This window comes from Mobula hypostoma, chromosome 28 (genome assembly GCF_963921235.1).
Source record: "Mobula hypostoma chromosome 28, sMobHyp1.1, whole genome shotgun sequence".
Taxonomy (NCBI): Eukaryota; Metazoa; Chordata; class Chondrichthyes; order Myliobatiformes; family Myliobatidae; genus Mobula; species Mobula hypostoma.
This window is the reverse complement of record NC_086124.1, coordinates 30,019,897-30,037,386: the sequence shown is the minus strand read 5'-3', so window position 1 is coordinate 30,037,386 and position 17,490 is coordinate 30,019,897. Positions and strand designations below refer to the sequence as shown.

Here is a 17,490-nt window from a genome sequence, read left to right as displayed (position 1 = left end):
GATGCCAGACTTTTAATTTTCCCTAAGGATCTGAATGCATCTGTGTGTGATTTTACTTTTCCAATCAGAATCTGTTTAATATCACTGCCATTTATCGTGAAATTAGTTGTTTTGTCGCAGCAATACATTACAATACATAATAGAAAAGAATTATGAATTGTAATAAGGTTATTCAATTCACTAAATTAAATTCAGTATGTAGTGCAGAAGGGCACAAAAAGAAAAATTAATAGTCAGGTAATGTTTATGGTTTCATTGTCCTTTCAGAAATCTTATGGCTGAGGGGAAGAAGCTGTTCCTAAAATGTCAAGTGTGTGTCTTCAGGCTCCTATAACTCCTCTCTGATGGTAGCAATGGGAAGAGGGCATGTCCTGAGTGATAGGGGTCTTTAACGATGGATAATGCAATTTTGAGGCATCACCTTTTGAAGACGTCCTCGAAGCTGCAGGGGGCTGGTGCCCATGATGAGTTTACGACTCTGCAGCTTTTTCCGATCCTGTGTTGTGGCCCCTTCCATGTCAGCTATAATGCTACCAGTTAGAATGCTCTCCATGATATATCTGTAGAAACTTGCGAGAGTCTTTAGTGACATAATCAATTTTCCTCAAATTCCTAGTGAAGTATAGTCGCTGTTGTCCCTTCTTTATAACTGCGTCAATACGTTGGACCCAGGATAGATATTCAAAGATGTTGACACCCTTGAACTTGAAACTGCTCATCCTTTCCACTGCTGATCACTCAATGAGGACTGGAACGTGAACATTCAGCTTCCCCTTCTGAAGTCTTAGTGACATTGAGATCAAGGTTGTTGCTGAGACACCACTCAACCAGCTGATCTGTCTGGCTCCTGTACACACCCTCGGCACCATCTGAAGTTCTGCCAACAGTAGTTGTGTCATTGGGAAATTTATAGATGGTGTTTGAGCTACGCCTAGCCCCACACGTGGGTGTAGAGAAAGTATGCATCCTTGAGGTGCACAGTGTTGACTGTTAGTGAGAAAGAGATGTTATCTCCAATCCACACAGACTGTAGTCTCCCGATGGAAAAAATCAAGGGTCCAGTTGCAGAGAGGGGTATAGAGGCCCAGGTTTTGAAGCTTGTTGATTTGAACCGAGGGTACAATTGTGTTGAATGCTGAGCTGTAATCAATAAACAGCAGCCTGACATAGGTCTTCTTGTTGTCCAGGAGACCTAAGACTGAGAGCCAGTGAGATAGCATCTGTTGTAAGTTTATTGTGGCGATTGGCAAATTGCAGTGGGTCTAGATCCTTGCTTAGCGGGTCCTCTGGTCCTTCTTTGTTTCTTCTTCTTTAACCCTTTACCTCTCCGCCTATCACTTCCCAGCTTCTCACTTCATCCACTCACCTTCCCCCCCACCTGGTCTCACTTACCACCTTCCAGCTTGTGCTCCGTCCCCACTCCTCTACCTTCTTACTCTGGCTTCTTCCCCTTTCTTTTCCAGTCCTGATGAAGCATCGCGGCCTGAAACGTCAATTGTTTACTTCCCTGAATAGATGCTACCTGACATGCTGAGTTCCTCCAGCATTTTGTGTGTGTTACTCAATATTTCCAGTATCTGCAGAATTTCTTATGTTTGTTTGTGTGTGTGTGTTTTTAAAATACTGTCTGCTACCCTGTCGCAGCCAGCACTTATTAATTTTCACATATCTTCCCTTGGAAGTGTTGGGGGCGGGGGAGGGAATTGCGGTTAGGGTGCTGTTGAGCTGTGATAAGTCACTGTGAAAATGTAGATTGATTTTCATTAGCACTTTCATGTATTTTTCCTATTTCGTTCTGTTCCTTCTCATTCCAGACTCTGTGCATCAGGGAACTCAGCAATCTCTTCAGATCGGAAGCCTCTGACTGCCCTTTTTCCCGCCTTCCCTGCGCCCACCCACCCACCCCCATCACCCGCAGCTCATCAACACGGCCTCTCAGTGGATGTAATGCCACTCAGCTGATCGGGGAAGATGACCGTGAATCGAAGAGCCTCTCAGCTGCTGTTCCTGTCCTTGCTGCTGCTGTTCGTCTGCCAACAATGCAAGTCCATCAGCATCCCTCAACAGTGTGAGTACCCCCAATACCACGTCACTGTGCTGGGGGGGGGGGTGTGGCGGGCTGGGGGGAGGTGTTGGAGAGAGCTCTGGTGTGAGCAGAATCTAGACAGGAAAGAAAGTTCTTCCCAGGGTTGCGGACAGCATTCAGTAAAGCAAAAAGGGATCATTCCTTCAGTTCCTCTTGCTGTAAACCAGGTAAAAACATTCCAGCTGAATCCATAACTTTGGCTTCTCAGTCCTCCTGCCCATCATGGGGCAGAGAGCATAGACTCTACGGCACAGTTCAGGCACACGCCCTTTGGACCATGATGTTGTGCTGATATTTCAATCTAACCTTTCCCTCCCACACAGCACTCCATTTGTCTTTCATCCTTCTGCCTATCTAAAAGTGTCTCAAATGCCCCTAAGGTATTTGCCTCTACCACCACCTGGCAGTGCATTCCAAGCACCCACCACTCTTTGTGTAAATAAACCTACCTCTAATATCCCCTCTATATGTTTCTCCAATCATTTTAAAATTATGCCCCTTGTATTAGCCATTTCTGTGTTGGGGAAATGTCTCTGGCTGTCCACTCGATCTATGCCTCTTATCACCTTGTTCGTGTGCCCCATGTCAATGTGTATAAAATGTTCCTGCAAGTTCTCAAATGTGTGGGATAGAACATACAGTGTTACTTTTGAGCCGTTTCTGTCTTGTTCCTTTATGGTGATGTCACTGGTAAGGTTGGCTTTTCTTGTGCATTACTGACTGGCCCTGAACCTAAAGGCTTTTGCCAAAGCTGGGGGCAGTCGAGATTGGAAAGTGTGTCTGTGTGTCTGGAGTCACTGGCCCAAGTGCTTTGCAAGGTGGGGTGAGGGGTGGCTATGCAAATGCAGGCAGCCTCCCGACAGGACTTCGGAGATCCTGATGGGTCATTAACAGCATTCTTCCAACTTCACACTCACTGTAGCGGTGATTGGTGCTTTTTTGTCTATCAAAATTTAATTAATTCTGGAATATTAAAAAAATCGAACTCGGAGTATTGTGAGCAGTTTTGGGCACCTTATCTAAGAAAGGATGTGCTGGCATTGGAGAGGGTCTAGAGTAGGGCTTCACAACCTGGGGTCCATGGACCCCTTGCTTGATAGTATTCATCCATGCATAAAAAATGTTAGGAAGCACTGGTTTAGAGGAAGTTCATGGGAGTGGTCCTGGGGATGAAACGGTTAACATATGAGGAACGTTTGATGGCTCTGGGTGAAGAATGTGAGGGAATCTCATTAAAACCTATTGAATATTGAAAGGCCTAAATAGAGTGGATTTGGAGAGGATGTTTCCGGGGGAGTCTAGGACGAGAAGGCACAGCCTCAGAATAAAATGTCCCATTAGAATAGAGGTGAGAAGGAGTTATTTTAGCCAGAAGGTGGTGAATCTGTAGAATTCATTGCCACTGCTGGGGAAGCCAAGCCTTTGGATATATTTAAAGTGGAGTTTGATAAGTGGAGTCAAGGTGTCAAAGATTACAGGGAGAAGGCCAGAAAATGGTGTTCAGAGGGATAATAAATCAGCCATGATGAAATGACTGAGCAGACCCAATGGACCAGTGGCTTAATTATGCTCTTATGTGTTTTGGTCTTGTGGTCTAATGACTTGAATTTATAGCTTCCATTTGCAATGGTGGGATTCAAACCATTGTACCCATTTTAAAAGTCCAGGCCTCCGTACGCATGTAACTTAACAACTACACAACTGAACCTCTTTTGAGAGGCAATAGGTTAGATGTCGGCTGGGTGTTTGTCTTGCAATCCATCTGCAGAGTTCCTGAACCTGGTGGTTGTGTAGGTTGATAGGGTGATTAAGAATGATGTGCTGGCCTTCATTCATTGGGGAAAGAATTCAGGAGCCACGAGGTAATGTCGTAGCTCTATAAAATCTTGGATTAGACCACACATAGAGTTTTGTGCTCAGTTCTGATCACCTCATTATAGGAAGGATGTGGAAGCTTCTGAGAAGGTGCAAAGGATATTTAACAGGACTAGCCTAGTCTGGACTAGAGGGCATATCTTATGAGGATTGATTGATTGAGTTAGGGCGTTTCTCTTTGGAGTGAAGAAGGATGAGAGGTGACTTGATAGAGGTGTACAAGATGATAAGAGGCATAGATGGAGTGGACAGCCAGAAACCTTTTACCAGAGCAGAATTGGCTAATACAATGAAGCATAATTTTGAGGTGATTGGAGGGCGAATGTTAGAGGCAGATGTTTTTTTATACACAGAGAATGGTGGGCGCGTGGAACACACTGCCAGGGGTGGTGGTAGAGCCAGATACATTAGGAAGATTTAAGAGACTCTTAGATAGGCACATGGATGACAGAAGAATGGATGGCTTTGTGAGTGAGAAGTGTTAGAGTAGGATAAAAGATCAGCACAAATTTGTGGGCTGAAGGGTCCTTACTGTGCAGTACTGTTCTATGTTGTTAATGCCTTAGACCTGCATTTGGATAGCCCCCCAAACGTCGTCACCATCTACAATCTGTTCTCATCGTGCTGTCACTGGTGGTGTGGGCATCCTATTCCAAGGTCAAACAGCAGAGAAATAGGTCCTCTGGCCCACAGTCTGTGTGCTAACCATCAAATACCCATCTTCGTTCATCCTATTTGACAAAGCTTAGTCTTCAGCCTTCTACATCTTGCGAACTCAAATGTTCCTCAGAAACTTGTGAGAGTCAGAGAGCTGTACAGTGCAGACATGAGTCCAGCAGATCAGGCTCATATAAACCTTTTTGACCTTTGGTCCCATATCAGGTTGTATCTTTCTATGCCTTGCCTATTTAAATGCCAATCTAAGTGACTCTGAAATAAAATAAAATTTTCTTAAATACTTCAATAAAAAATCTTAAGTTTGGGCCGGCAAGATAGCTTAGTGGTTAATGTAACACTGCTACAGTGCCAGTGATCCGGGTTCAGGTCCCACTGAAACGTCGACTGTACTTTTTTCCATAGATGCTGCCTGGCCTGCTGAGTTCCTCCAGCATTTTGTGTGTGTTGCTTGGTTTTCCAGCGCCTGCACATTTTTTCTTGTTTGCATGGGTTTTCTCTGGGTGCTTTGGTTTCCTCCCATAGTTCAAAGACTGACTAGTTTGTAGTTAATTGTAGATGGTCCGGTGGTTACTCTCTACTTCCCGTTATGCTGCTGGCTTTTAGATCCGCAATGAAGGTCCTCCATCTCTGGCAGTACTTAGGGTTTCCTTCATCCTGTCAGTAGGTTGGTTTTCACTGCTGTCAGTCATGCAAATCCCGTGGCGCTCAGATGTCGAAGGATCCTCTATTGCTGTTTTCTTACCGGTTTTGTTTTACTAGTCAAAGTTGTTAGCCCTGAGCTGAACTCCTGAACCTGGAGGATCGGTGGACACCTTAGGTCTGGCCTCTACCCTTTGACCCTACCAAGAGCCAAAGCATAAAGCCCTGACTCCAGCCAATATAGTTCTCTGGATCCTTAAGGCAGCAAGCCTCTAAACTCCAAGAAGATTGTGGTCCTCTTGGAGATGTTCCGTGATTGGGTTAGGGTTAAATTGGTGGGGGGGTGGGGGGGGAGTTGCCGGGCAGTACAGCTCAAAGGGCCGGAGGGCCAATTCTGCACTGTATCTCTAAATAAATAAAGTCAATATCAAATAACTGTTGTTAATCTTGCCTCAGTCACTTCCTATGGCAGCTTGTTTCATATACAGATCAGCTTTACTTGACACATGAACGTCAGAACATTGAAACATACAGCACCATTTTGGTCAATGACAACACAGTCTGAGGATGTACTGGGGGTCAGCCCTCAAGTGTCGCCATGTTTTCGGGGCCAACCTAGCGAGCCCACAACTAACTAACACTAACGTCTTCAGAATGTGGGAGGAAACTGGAACACCCCGGAAGTATCCCACACGGTCACAGGGAGAAAGTACAAATTCCTTACAGACAGCAGCTGCATTGAACCCCAGTTGGTGATTCTGGCAGTGTAATTCTTGATCAGCTCTTGACATTTAACACTTCTTAATACAGACCGACTGTAGATTATCCACATACCCCTTTCTGACCGAGCTATTTCATACATTCTCCTCCTTGGTGAATTCAGATGAGAAGTATTCCTTTAGGACCTTGCCCACATCATTGAGCTCCAAACATAGGTTACCCCTTTGATCCCTAAGGGCACCATCTCGTTGCCTAGCTGCTCATGTATTTGCAGAATGTCCATAAGACCATAAGACAAAGGAGCAGAAGTCAGCCATTCGGCCCATTGAGTCTGCTCCACCATTTTATCGTGAGCTGATCCATTCTCCTATTTAGTCCCACTCCCCTGCCTTCTCACCATAACCTTTGATGCCCTGGCTACTCAGATACCTATCAATCTCTGCCTTAAATACACCCAATGACTTGGCCTCCACTGCCACCTGTGGCAACAAATTCCATAGATTCACCACCCTCTGGCTAACAAAGATTTCTTCACATCTCTGTTCTGAATGGGCGCCCTTCAATCCTTAAGTCATGCCCTTTCATACTAGACTCCCCCATCATGGGAAACAACTTTGCCACATCCACTCTGTCCATGCCTTTCAACATTCGAAATGTTTCTATGAGGTCCCCCCTCATTCTTCTAAACTCCAAGGAATACAGTCCAAGAGCGAACAAACATTCCCCATATGTTAACCCTCTCATTCCCGGAATCATTCTAGTGAATCTTCTCTGTACCCTCTCCAATGTCAGCACATCCGTTCTTAAATAAGGAGACCAAAACTGTCCACAGTACTCCCGCCATATAGAGCCTCAACATCACATCCCTGCTCCTATACTCTATTCCTCTAGAAATGAATGCCAACATTACATTCGCCTTCTTCACCACCGACTCAACCTGGAGGTTAACCTTAAGGGACAAGGACTCCCAAGTCCCGTTGCATCTCAGAACTTTGAATTCTCTCCCCATTTAAATAATAGTTTGCCGTTTATTTCTTCTGCCGAAGTGCATAACCATACACTTTCCAATATTGTATTTTATTTGCCACTTCTTTGCCCATTCTTCCAATCTATCCAAGTCTCTCTGCAGACTCCCTGTTTCCTCAGCACTACCGGCCCCTCCACCTATCTTCGTATCATCAGCAAACTTAGCCACAAAGCCATCTATTCCATAATCCAAATCGTTGATGTACAAGGTAAAAAGAAGCGGCTCCAACATGGACCCCTGTGGAACACCACTGGTAACCGGCAGCCAACCAGAATAGATTTATTTTCACTCTCTGTTTCTCCTTTATTCCCACTCTCTGTTTCCTGCCAATCAGCCAACGCCCTATCCACATATGTAACTTTCCCGTAATTCCACAGGCTCTTATCTTGTTAGGTAGCCTCATGTGTGGCACCTTGTCAAAGGCCTTCTGAAAATCCAAATATACAACATCCACTGCAACTCCCTTGTCTAGCCTACTGGTAATTTCCTCAAAAAATTGTAATAGGTTTGTCAGGCAGGATTTTCCTTTAAGGAAACCATGCTGAGTTCTGCCTATCTTGTCATATACCTCCAGGAACTCCGTAACCTCATCCTTGACAGTCGACTCCAACAACTTCCCAACCACCGATTTCAAGCTAACAGGTCTATAATTTCCTTTTTGCTTCCTTGCCCCCTTCTTAAGTAGTGGAGTGATATTTGCAATCTTCCAGTCCTCCGGAACCATTTGAAAGATAATCGCTAATGCCTCCGCAATCTCCACAGCTACTTCCTTCAGAACACAAGGGTGCATTCCATCTGGTCCGGGAGATTTATCTACCTTTAGACTATTCAGCTTCCTGAGTACTTTCTCTGTCGTAATTGTGACTGTGCACACTTCTCTGCCACCCTTGAATGTCCGGTATACTGCTGATGTCTTCCTCAGTGAAGACTGATGCAAAATACTCGTTCAGTTCCTCCACCATCTCCTTATCTCCCATTACAATTTCTCCAGCATCATTTTCTATCGATTCTATATCTACTCTCACCTGTCTTTTACTCTTTATATACTTGAAAATGCTTTTAGTATCCTCTTTGATATTATTTGCTAGCTTCCTTTCATACTTCGTCTCTTCCCTCTTAATGACCTTCTTAGTTTCCTTTTGTAAAGAACTTCCCAATCCTCTGTCTTCCCACTAATTTTTGCTTTCTTGTATGCCCTCTCCTTTGCTTTAACTTTGGCTTTGACTTCTCTTGTCAGCTACGGTTGCATCCTTTTTCCGTTCAAAAATTTCTTCTTTTTTGGAATATACCTGTCTTGCACCTTCCTCACTTCTCACATAAACTCCAGCCACTGCTGCTCTGCCGTCCTTCCCGGCAGTGTCCCTTTCCAGTCAACTTTGGCCAGTTCCTCTCTCATGCCACTATAATTTCCTTTACTCCACTGAAATACCGACACATCGGATTTCGGCTTCTCTTTTTCAAATTTCACAGTGAACTCAATCATGTTATGATCACTGCCTCCTAAGGGTTCCTTCACCTCAATCTCTCTAATCACTTCCGGTTCATTGCACAATACCCAATCCAGTACAGCCGATCCCCTAGTGGGCTCAACAACAAGCTGTTCTAAAAAGCCATCTCGCAGACATTCTACAAATTCTCTCTCTTGAAATCCAGTGCTGACCTGATTTTCCCAATCCACTTGCATGTTAAGATCCCCCACAATTATCATAATACTGCCCTTCTGACAAGCCTTTTCTATTTCCGGTTGTAATTTGTAGTCTACATTACTGCAGCTGTTTGGAGGCCTGTATATAACTGCCATCAGGGTCCTTTTACCCCTGCGATTTCTTAGCTCAACCCATAAAGATTCTGCACCTTCCGATCCTATGTCACCTCTTTCTAATGATTTGATATCGTTTCTTACCAATAAAGCCACGCCACCCCCTCTGCCTATCTTCCTATCCTTCTGATACACTGTGTATCCTTGGACATTCAGCTCCCAGAGACATGCATCCTTTAGCCACGTCTCAGTGATGGCCACAATATCATACCTGCCAATCAGTAGCTGTACAACAAGATTATCCACCTTATTCCTTATGCTGCGTGCATTTAAGTGTAACACCTTAAGACCAGTATTTGGTACTTTTCGCTTTGATTGCACTGCAACTCATCCCAATGGCTACAAATTTGCCCCATCACCTGCCTGTCTATCCTGACATCTTTACTACTCACTATCTTAGATTTATTTCTGTTTTCCCCTTCCTCTGCTCTATCATTCCGGTTCCCATCCCCCTGCCAAATTAGTTTAAACCCTCCCTAACAGCTCTATTAAACCTTCCCGCCAGGATATTGGTACCTTCGGGTTCAGGTGTAACCTGTCCATTTTGAACAGGTCATACTTGCCCCAGAAGAGATCCCAATGATCCAAGAATCTGAAGCCCTGCTCCCTGCACCAGTCTTGATATTCTTTTTAATTTTACTTCAAAGGCTTTACCTATGATGGATTGGGCTGTATTCACCACTTTCTGTAGAGTTTTCTGTTCCTGAACATTGGTGTTTTCATACCAGGCCATGATGCAACCTGTCAGGATATTCACCACTGTGCATCTGTAGATGTTTGTCAGAGTTTTAAGTGACATGGTGAATCTATGCAAACTTCTAAGAAAGTGGAGTCACTGTCGTGCTTTCTTTCTGATGGCACTGTTTATGGTCCCAGGGTAGATGCTCTGATATGATAACACTGAGGAATTTAAAGTTATTGGCCCCCTCAATCCCTGATCCCCTCATGAGGACTGGCTCATGGGCCTCCAGCATCTTCTTCCTGAAGTCAATAATCAGCTCCTTGGTTTTTCCTGACATCGAGTGAGAGGTTGTTGTGGCACCATTCATCCAGATTTTCAGGCTCCCTCTTATATGCCGAGTCATCACCACCTTTTATTTGGCCAATGGCATCGGTGTCATCAGCAAACTTAAATATGGCATTGGCACAGATATTTTATGTTCCTTTTTTGCCTTTCTAATTTTTTTTAAAAAGTATGTTCCTCAAGAGACTCCCTTCATCCCAGCTACCTGCCATATGTTACTTTATTTCCGTCCAGATCAAACCTTCAATATTGTTTGTCATCCAAGATTCCCTGATTTTGCCGTCTTTGCCTGTCACTCTTACTGGAATGTGCAGCCCCTGAGCAGTTGCTAATGCTCTTTTCCGTCAGCTGTCACTTCCCCACAAGCATCTGCTCCTAAATCAACATTTGCCAAGAACTCTCTCATGCTGCAGAAATCAACCTTCCAACCATTTCAAGAACATAACTTGAGGACAAAACCTCATCCCATTCTATAATTGTCTTGAAATTTTCAGAGTTGTGGTCACTGTTACCAGCGCAGTCGGAGGATGTTCTGGGGGCAGCCTGCTGAACGTCAGGAGTTTGTACATTCTCCCTGTGACCGCAGGTGTTTCCTCTGGGTGCTTCGGTTTCTTCCCACTTTATGGAGACGTATAGGTTAGGGTAAGGGATGCTATGTTGGTGCCTGAAGCATGCTGACACTTGGAAGCTGCCCGCAGCACAATCCTCGGTCTGTGCTGGTTGTTGATGCAAAACGACACATTTCACTGTACACTCCGTATATATTCCTAATCTTCTACTGATGTTGCCCATCCACTTCAAGGTTCAATGTGTTCTGCGTTCAGAGATACTCTTCTGCACACCACTGCCGTAAAACATGGTTATTTGAGTTGCTGCTGCCTTCTTGTCAACTTGAATCAGTGTGGCCATTCTCCTCTGATCTCTCTCATTAACAAGGTGTTTTTGCCCTCAACTGCTGCTCACTAGATGTATCTTGGTTTCTGCACCATTCTCTGTAAACTCTAGAGACTGTTATGCATGAAAACCCCAGGAGATCCGCAGTTTCTGAGATACTCAGACCACCCTGTCTGGCACTAACAATCATTCCATGATCAAAATCACATAGATCACATTTTTCCCCATTCTGGTGTTTGGTCTGAACAACAACTGAGGCTTTTGACCAGCTCTGCATGCTTTTATGCATTGAGTTGCTGCCACATGATTGGCTGATTGGATATTTGTATTAATGTGCAGGTGTAAAGGTGTACCTACTAAAGGAGCCACTGAGTATATTTCGATGTTCATGTGACAGCTTTCGGACATGGTGAGAGGTAACTCTTGCTGAGTTGGTGTTCAGATTGTGCGAGACCTCCGTAGGCACTACATGTGTATCTGCACGTAGAGAGCGGTGGTCCCCTTCACAGTATATCCTCTTGCTCAGTTTCAGTACCAATAGATGGCCTGTCACCCCACAAAGTGTGAAGGAAGCACCTTGTGAGGTACCGAGTCAAAAGAGATTAGAGTCATAGAACACTGTAGCACAGAAACAGGCCCTTTGGCCCATCTAGTCTGTACCAAACCATTAATCTGCCTAGTCCCATTGACCTGCCATAGCCCTCACATATCCTTCTCGTCCATGTATCTATCCAAATTTCTCTTGTGTTGAAATTGACCCTACACCCACCACTGGTAGCTTGTTCCACACTCTCACCACTCTCTGAGTGAAGATTAAACATTTCACTTTTCACCCTTAACCGATGACTTCTAGTTGTAGTCCCACCCAATCTCAGTGAAAAATGCTTGCTTCCATTTTTTATACCTCTATCAAACCTCTCCTCAGTTTTCTAGGGAATGAAGTTCTAACCTATCCAACCTTTCCCTACAACTCAGGTCCTCAAGAATCGGCAACATCCTCGTAAATTTTCTGTGAATTCTTTCAACCTTATTTACATCTTTCTTGTAGGTAGATGACCAAAACTGCACACAGTACTCCAAATTAGGCCTCACCAGCATCATATATAATTTCAAGATTACATCTCAACTCCTGTATTCAATACTTTGTTCCTCCAAGCAATCTGGTGTCTCGATGTGACTGTGGCATACAAGATATGCCGACTGCCCCCACTCACTTTTTTCAAGCTTGCTCCACCCTCCAAGCAAACTGGTGTCTCCTCAGGACTGTGCTGTGCAAAATGTTAGATTAGTTTTATTTGTCATATGTACATTGAAACATGTAGTGAAAATGCTTGTTTGTGTCAATAGTCTGAGGGGCCGGCTGCAAGTGTTGCCATGCTACCGGTGCTAATATAGCATGCCCACAACTTACAAACCCTAGGCCTACCTCCACAGTATGCCTTTACACTTTTGGAGGAAACTGGAGCACCCGGAGGAAACTCACATAGTCACAGGGAGAACATATAAGCTCCTTACAGACAGTGGTGGGTAGACACTGTAAAGCATTGTGCTAACTGCTGCCCTTCTCTACTCTTTGACATAATCAAAAGAGGTCATTCGGCCCTACTCTATACTGTTACTTGTGTTATCCCACTCTTCCACAGTCCGTCAGTACATTCCTCTGCACCTTCAATCTCCTCCACTGATGGAGTTATGGATAGTGTGGAGGTTCGTCATAGGTTGCAACAGGATACTGGCAGGATGCTACTGGGCTGAGAGGTAGCAGATAGAGCTCAACCCAGAAAAGTGTGAAGTGATTCATTAGTCAGGGGATTGAGTTTGAGAGCTGCCAGGTAATGTTAAAGGTCTATAAAATCCATTAGGCCGTACTTGGAATAATGTGTTCAGTTCTGGTCACTTCATTATAGATGTGGAAGAGGTTCACTAAGATGTTGCTTGGACTACAGAGCATGTCTCATGAGAATGGGTTGAATGAGTCAGTGCTGTTCTCTTTGTAGTGAAGGAGGGTGAGAAGTAACTTAGTAGAGGTGTACAAGATCATAAGAGACATAAATCGAGTGGCTAGCCAGAGATTTTTTTTCCCAGGGCAAAAATGGCTAATATGAGTGGGCTTAATTTTAAGGTGATTGGAAGGAAGTACAGGGGGATGTCAGAGGTAACGCTTTTTGACAGAGAGTGGTTGGTTCCCAGAATGCACTGCTAGGGATGGTGGTAGAGGCAGATACACTGGGGACATTGGAGAAACTTTTAGATGGGTATATGGATGATAAAGAAATGGAGGGCTTTTTTGGAGGGAAAGGTTAGATTGATCTTAGAGTGCGTTGAAAGGTCAGCACATTGTGGGTCAGAGGTACTGTACTGTGCTATAATGTCTTTGTTCTCTGTAGCCACTCCCTGTGTCTTTCCTGTTTTCCCCTCCTTTGATATAAACTTCACTCCCCAGTGCCCTCAACGGTCTATAGTGTGCATACCCGAGCTGCTCTGTCTTTGTCAGGCCGCGTGTTATTAACAGGATGAATTCTGTAATAGCTCCTTAATTGACCAGATTTGTGTGAGACGCCAGATTGAAGAAGCAATTTGTGAAATCTGCTGGCTCAGTAATAGACTGCAGGTAGTGTGTGATTGCTAAAAAGTGTGCTGCAGGCAGATGTGTGCATTATTGGTGAGATGCACTCTTTTCCTCCTGGTCATGGGCAGTTTTGAGGACCCTAGGATGCAGTACCCCTGATCACATATTTCCCCGTGTTATCACTGACGTCTTTTCTCACACCAGCGCAACCCCTCCTTATTTCTGTAACTCCCTCTAACCCCTACACCCTCCCTCCCTCTCTCTATAACCCCATCTGGCCTCTACATCCCTCCCCATCTCAGTAACCCCATCTGATCCCTACACCCCACCCTATCTCTGTAAGCATCCTCCAAACCTACACCCCTCCCTATCAATGTAACCCCACCTGGCCCCTACAACCCTCCCTATGTCTGTAACCCCATCTGGCTCCTACACCCCTCCCCGTCTCTGTAACTGCTTGCTGTCCTCACACCCCTCCCTATCTCTGTAACCATCCTCAAACACCTACATCCTTCCCTATCTCTATAACTCACTCCAGCCAAAACACCTCTCCCTACCTGTGCAACTCGCTCCAGCCTCCACATCTTGACTGTCTCTGTAACTCCCTCCATATCACTGTCTTATGCAGTTAAATTTGTTGTTTTGTTGAAGTAGCACAGTGCAAGGCATAAAAATTAATATAAGTTACAATAAGAATTATAAAAAATAAATAGTGCAAAAAGAGAGCAAAATATGAGTTGATGTTTATGGGTTCATGGACCATTCAAAAATGTAATAGCGGAGGGGAAGAAGTTGCTGCTAAAATACTGAGTGTGCATCTTCAGGCACTTGTACCACCCCTCTGATGAAAGTCATGAGAAGAGGGCACGTGCTGGATAGTAAGGGTCCTTTAAGATGGATGCTGCCTTCTCGAAGCATCGCTGTTTGAAGATGTCCTCACTGCTGGGGTGGGTTGTGCCAATGATGGAGCTGGCCAAGTCCACAACCCTCTGTCTGGTGAGCCCTACCCCTGAGATCTCCTGAGAGTCACCTCCAGATTTTTTTTTAACCACATTAGCAAGGCTGTCATCAATCAGTCCTGCATCAGGCAAGAGGATGTTAGTGTGGACAAGTGTGTTTGAACATGGATATAGCACGTCAAGGTAGTTTTAATAAAAACAGAGCCCAGAAGCTGAAATATGGCCTGCACAATGTTGAGAAGGGCAGCTCTGTGGCTCAGTGTGTCACAGCTCCAGAGACCTGAGTTTGATCCTGACTTCAGGCGCTGTCTGGGTGGAGTTGGCATGTTCATTATGGATTTCACCCCCAAATCCTTCCAAATCCCAGACATGCAGTTAGTGGGGTAATTGGCCACGGTAAGTTGCCCTGAGTGTGTGCTTGAGGCTTAGAAGGATAGGGATGTTGGAGGACGAAAACAATATTAATGTGGGGTTGATGTTAATGAGTGGGTTAAAGTCGAAGTAAATTTATTATCAAATTGTCACCATATACTACCCTGAGATTCATTTTCAAAGATTCAAGATTTAAAGGACATTTATTATCACAGTACGCAGTATACAACCCTGAGATCCATCTTCCCACAGGCAACCTTGGAATACAATAGAATTTATGAACAACTCTACACAAGCAAAGACTGACAAGCAGCCAATGTGCAAAAGAAGCAAACTATGCAAATAATTTTTAAAAATTGGGGTTCTAACGTTCTTCTGTCATTCATTTTTTGGGGTTTTCTCTGCTTTATGCATGTCCGTGAAGAGTAGGGATTTCATGTTATATACTGTATACATTCTTTGACATTAAACTGAACCATTGAAATAAATAATACTGAGAAAGTGAGTCGTAGAATCCTTGATAGCGAGTTATGGGTTGTGGAGTCAGTCCAGTGTTGAGGTAAGTGAAGTGATCCACACCAGTTCAGGAGTCTGATGATTGTAAGGTAATAACTGTTCCTGAACCTGGTGGTGTAGAACCAAAGGCTCCTGTATCTCCTGCCTGTTGGTAGTGGTGAGACGAGAGCATGGCCTGGATGGTGGGGGTCCTTGATGATAGGTACTGCTTTCTTGTGGCTGCAATCTTTGTAAATGTGCTCATGGTGGCTGTTCTGGGCTTTGTGGGGCTGAAGGACTTGTTCCTCTGCTGTATTTCAATATTTCTATGTTTCTAGGACTGTCAGACACAAAAATGTGACATCTTAAAAGAACTTGAAAAAGTGGCAGTGTACTAATCTTATAATGAAGTAACCCTCCTATGCTTTTCTCTTCCTTCTTGCTTGCTTTGTGTGGACCTGCAGACAATCTGCAAAAGAAATGTAAGTAGCTTCCATTTTATCAACCCTGCCCACTTGGGTGAGGTACATTGCTTCATTAGTGGCACAGTGGAAAACTTGGTTTTGCATGCCAACACAGATCATTTCATCGCATCAGGAAGTTGAGGTAGTACAAGGGAAAACAGGTATTAAGTGCTAAGTTACAGAGAGTGTAGTTCAGGTTTCATAGCGTGGGCTGTTTTATTATCCCTCCTCCTGCCTTGTCCCTGTAACCTTTGACACCCTTACTAATCAAGAACCTATCAACCTCTGCTTTAAATATACCCAGTGACTTGATCTCCACAGTTGCCTGTGGCAATGAATTCCACAGACTCACTTCCCACTGGCTGAAGAAACTCCTCCTCATCTCTGTTCTAGAGGCATGTCCTTGTATTCTGAACACCCCTGAGTGGCATTTTGTTATGACGGATGTGCTGGTATTGTACCTACAAGTGGTAAGGCATTCCCACCATCAAGCTTCTCCTGGGTAAGGGATGTATCCATGCCAAGATGTGAATAGATGTGAATTGGATTGGTAACAGATGGTTCAAGTGGCGATGTGGAGGTACATCTCTGCCAAAGGAGGCGTAAGGCGCTCTTTCCCTCCGCTAGCCTCCAGGTCACCCTTGGGCAAGGTGTAGCATCAACTAAGCCCCCAATTAGAGTCACGTGAAGTCGTGGGAGCAGCTGGTGCATATCACAAGTCCTGGTTATGCAACCACTGAAGAGCATTGATAATGGCTGGGGTCACCCGTCTTGTAAAGACACTGCCTAGAAGAAGGTAATGGCAAACCACTTCTGTAGAAAAGTTTACCAAGAACAATCATGGTCATGGATAGGGAAAAGAATAAGAACAAACAGTGTGAAAGGGCAACGATCGGATTAAAGACAGATGGAACCCCATGATCACATGACATGGCACACGATGATAAATGATGTTGATGATGATGAAAGATGATTAAACACCAAAGTGTAATGTCAGTGCGCAGTCATTGCTTGTAGGGATCGGTCTCAGTTGGTATCTGACTGCTTGTGGAATCTCACTTGCTCACTCCTCTCTTGCAGTGCCAAAACCTCCAAAGGTCACCGAGCAGACACCGGAGAACTACACAGTCTTCCCGACTGACGACATTGTGCTCAAATGTGAAGCCACGGGTGATCCGCCACTTGTGTGAGTATCATTACCGTCACAGAGTCATGCAGAGCACCCTAACAAGACACTCATCCAAGCTAGTCTCATATGCTCACTTCAGCCCATGCTATTTGAAACCTTTCCTATCCATGTACCTGTCCACATGCTTTTTAAATGTTATTTTACCTGCCTCAACTATTTCCTCTGACCCGAAGGTATGAGTATGATTCAGGGAGTGTAAGGTGTTGGGTAGGGGCAGGGGAATCTGCCACTCCCACTGCACCTCCCTCACCACCGATTTCTGACATCAGATAGCAGGGCAGGCCCTCGATGTTGGATCTGATGATCTTAGACTTAAGTCAGCACGGTTTCCTTAAGGGGAAGTCTTGCCTGACAAATCTTTTGGAATTCTTGGAGGAAATAACAGGCAGGATAGACAAAAGAGAGTCAGTAGATGTTGTTTGCCTGGATTTTCAGAAGGCCTTTTGACAAGGTGCTACATACAAGGCTGCTAAAAAAGGTAAGAGCCCATGGTGTTACAGGAAAGATACTAGTCTGGGTAAAAGGTTGGCTGATTGGCAGGAGGCAAAGAGTGGGAATAAAGGGAGCCTTTTCTGATTGGCTGCCGGTAATTAGTGGAGTCCCACAGGGTCCATGTTGGGACTGCTTCTTTTTGTGTGGAATGATAGAAACATAGAAAACAGGTGCAGGAGTTGGCCTTT

At 44.6% G+C, this 17,490-nt stretch overlaps 2 protein-coding genes across 9 annotated transcripts in view; one reads left to right on the top strand and one right to left on the bottom strand.

The window, feature by feature from the left end:
* The window catches only part of LOC134338972 (contactin-2-like), an 86,572-nt gene extending 86,055 nt beyond the window's left edge, over positions 1 to 517 (bottom strand). Inside the window, exon 1 of the mRNA XM_063035193.1 lies at positions 422 to 517. Coding sequence (XP_062891263.1) covers positions 422 to 517 — 96 coding nt within the window. The remainder of the gene's footprint in view (positions 1 to 421) is intronic.
* The window catches only part of LOC134338659 (neural cell adhesion molecule L1-like), a 325,827-nt gene that overhangs the window by 197,198 nt on the left and 111,139 nt on the right, over positions 1 to 17,490 (top strand). For 7 of the 8 annotated variants that reach the window (XM_063034658.1, XM_063034661.1, XM_063034663.1 and 4 more), the window contains 3 exons: positions 1,815 to 2,068; positions 15,622 to 15,639; positions 16,702 to 16,807. In XM_063034658.1, the coding sequence (XP_062890728.1) occupies positions 1,972 to 2,068; positions 15,622 to 15,639; positions 16,702 to 16,807 (221 nt within the window). In that variant the 5' untranslated portion in view covers positions 1,815 to 1,971. The remainder of the gene's footprint in view (positions 1 to 1,814; positions 2,069 to 15,621; positions 15,640 to 16,701; positions 16,808 to 17,490) is intronic. The other variant, XM_063034664.1, reaches the window with a different exon arrangement.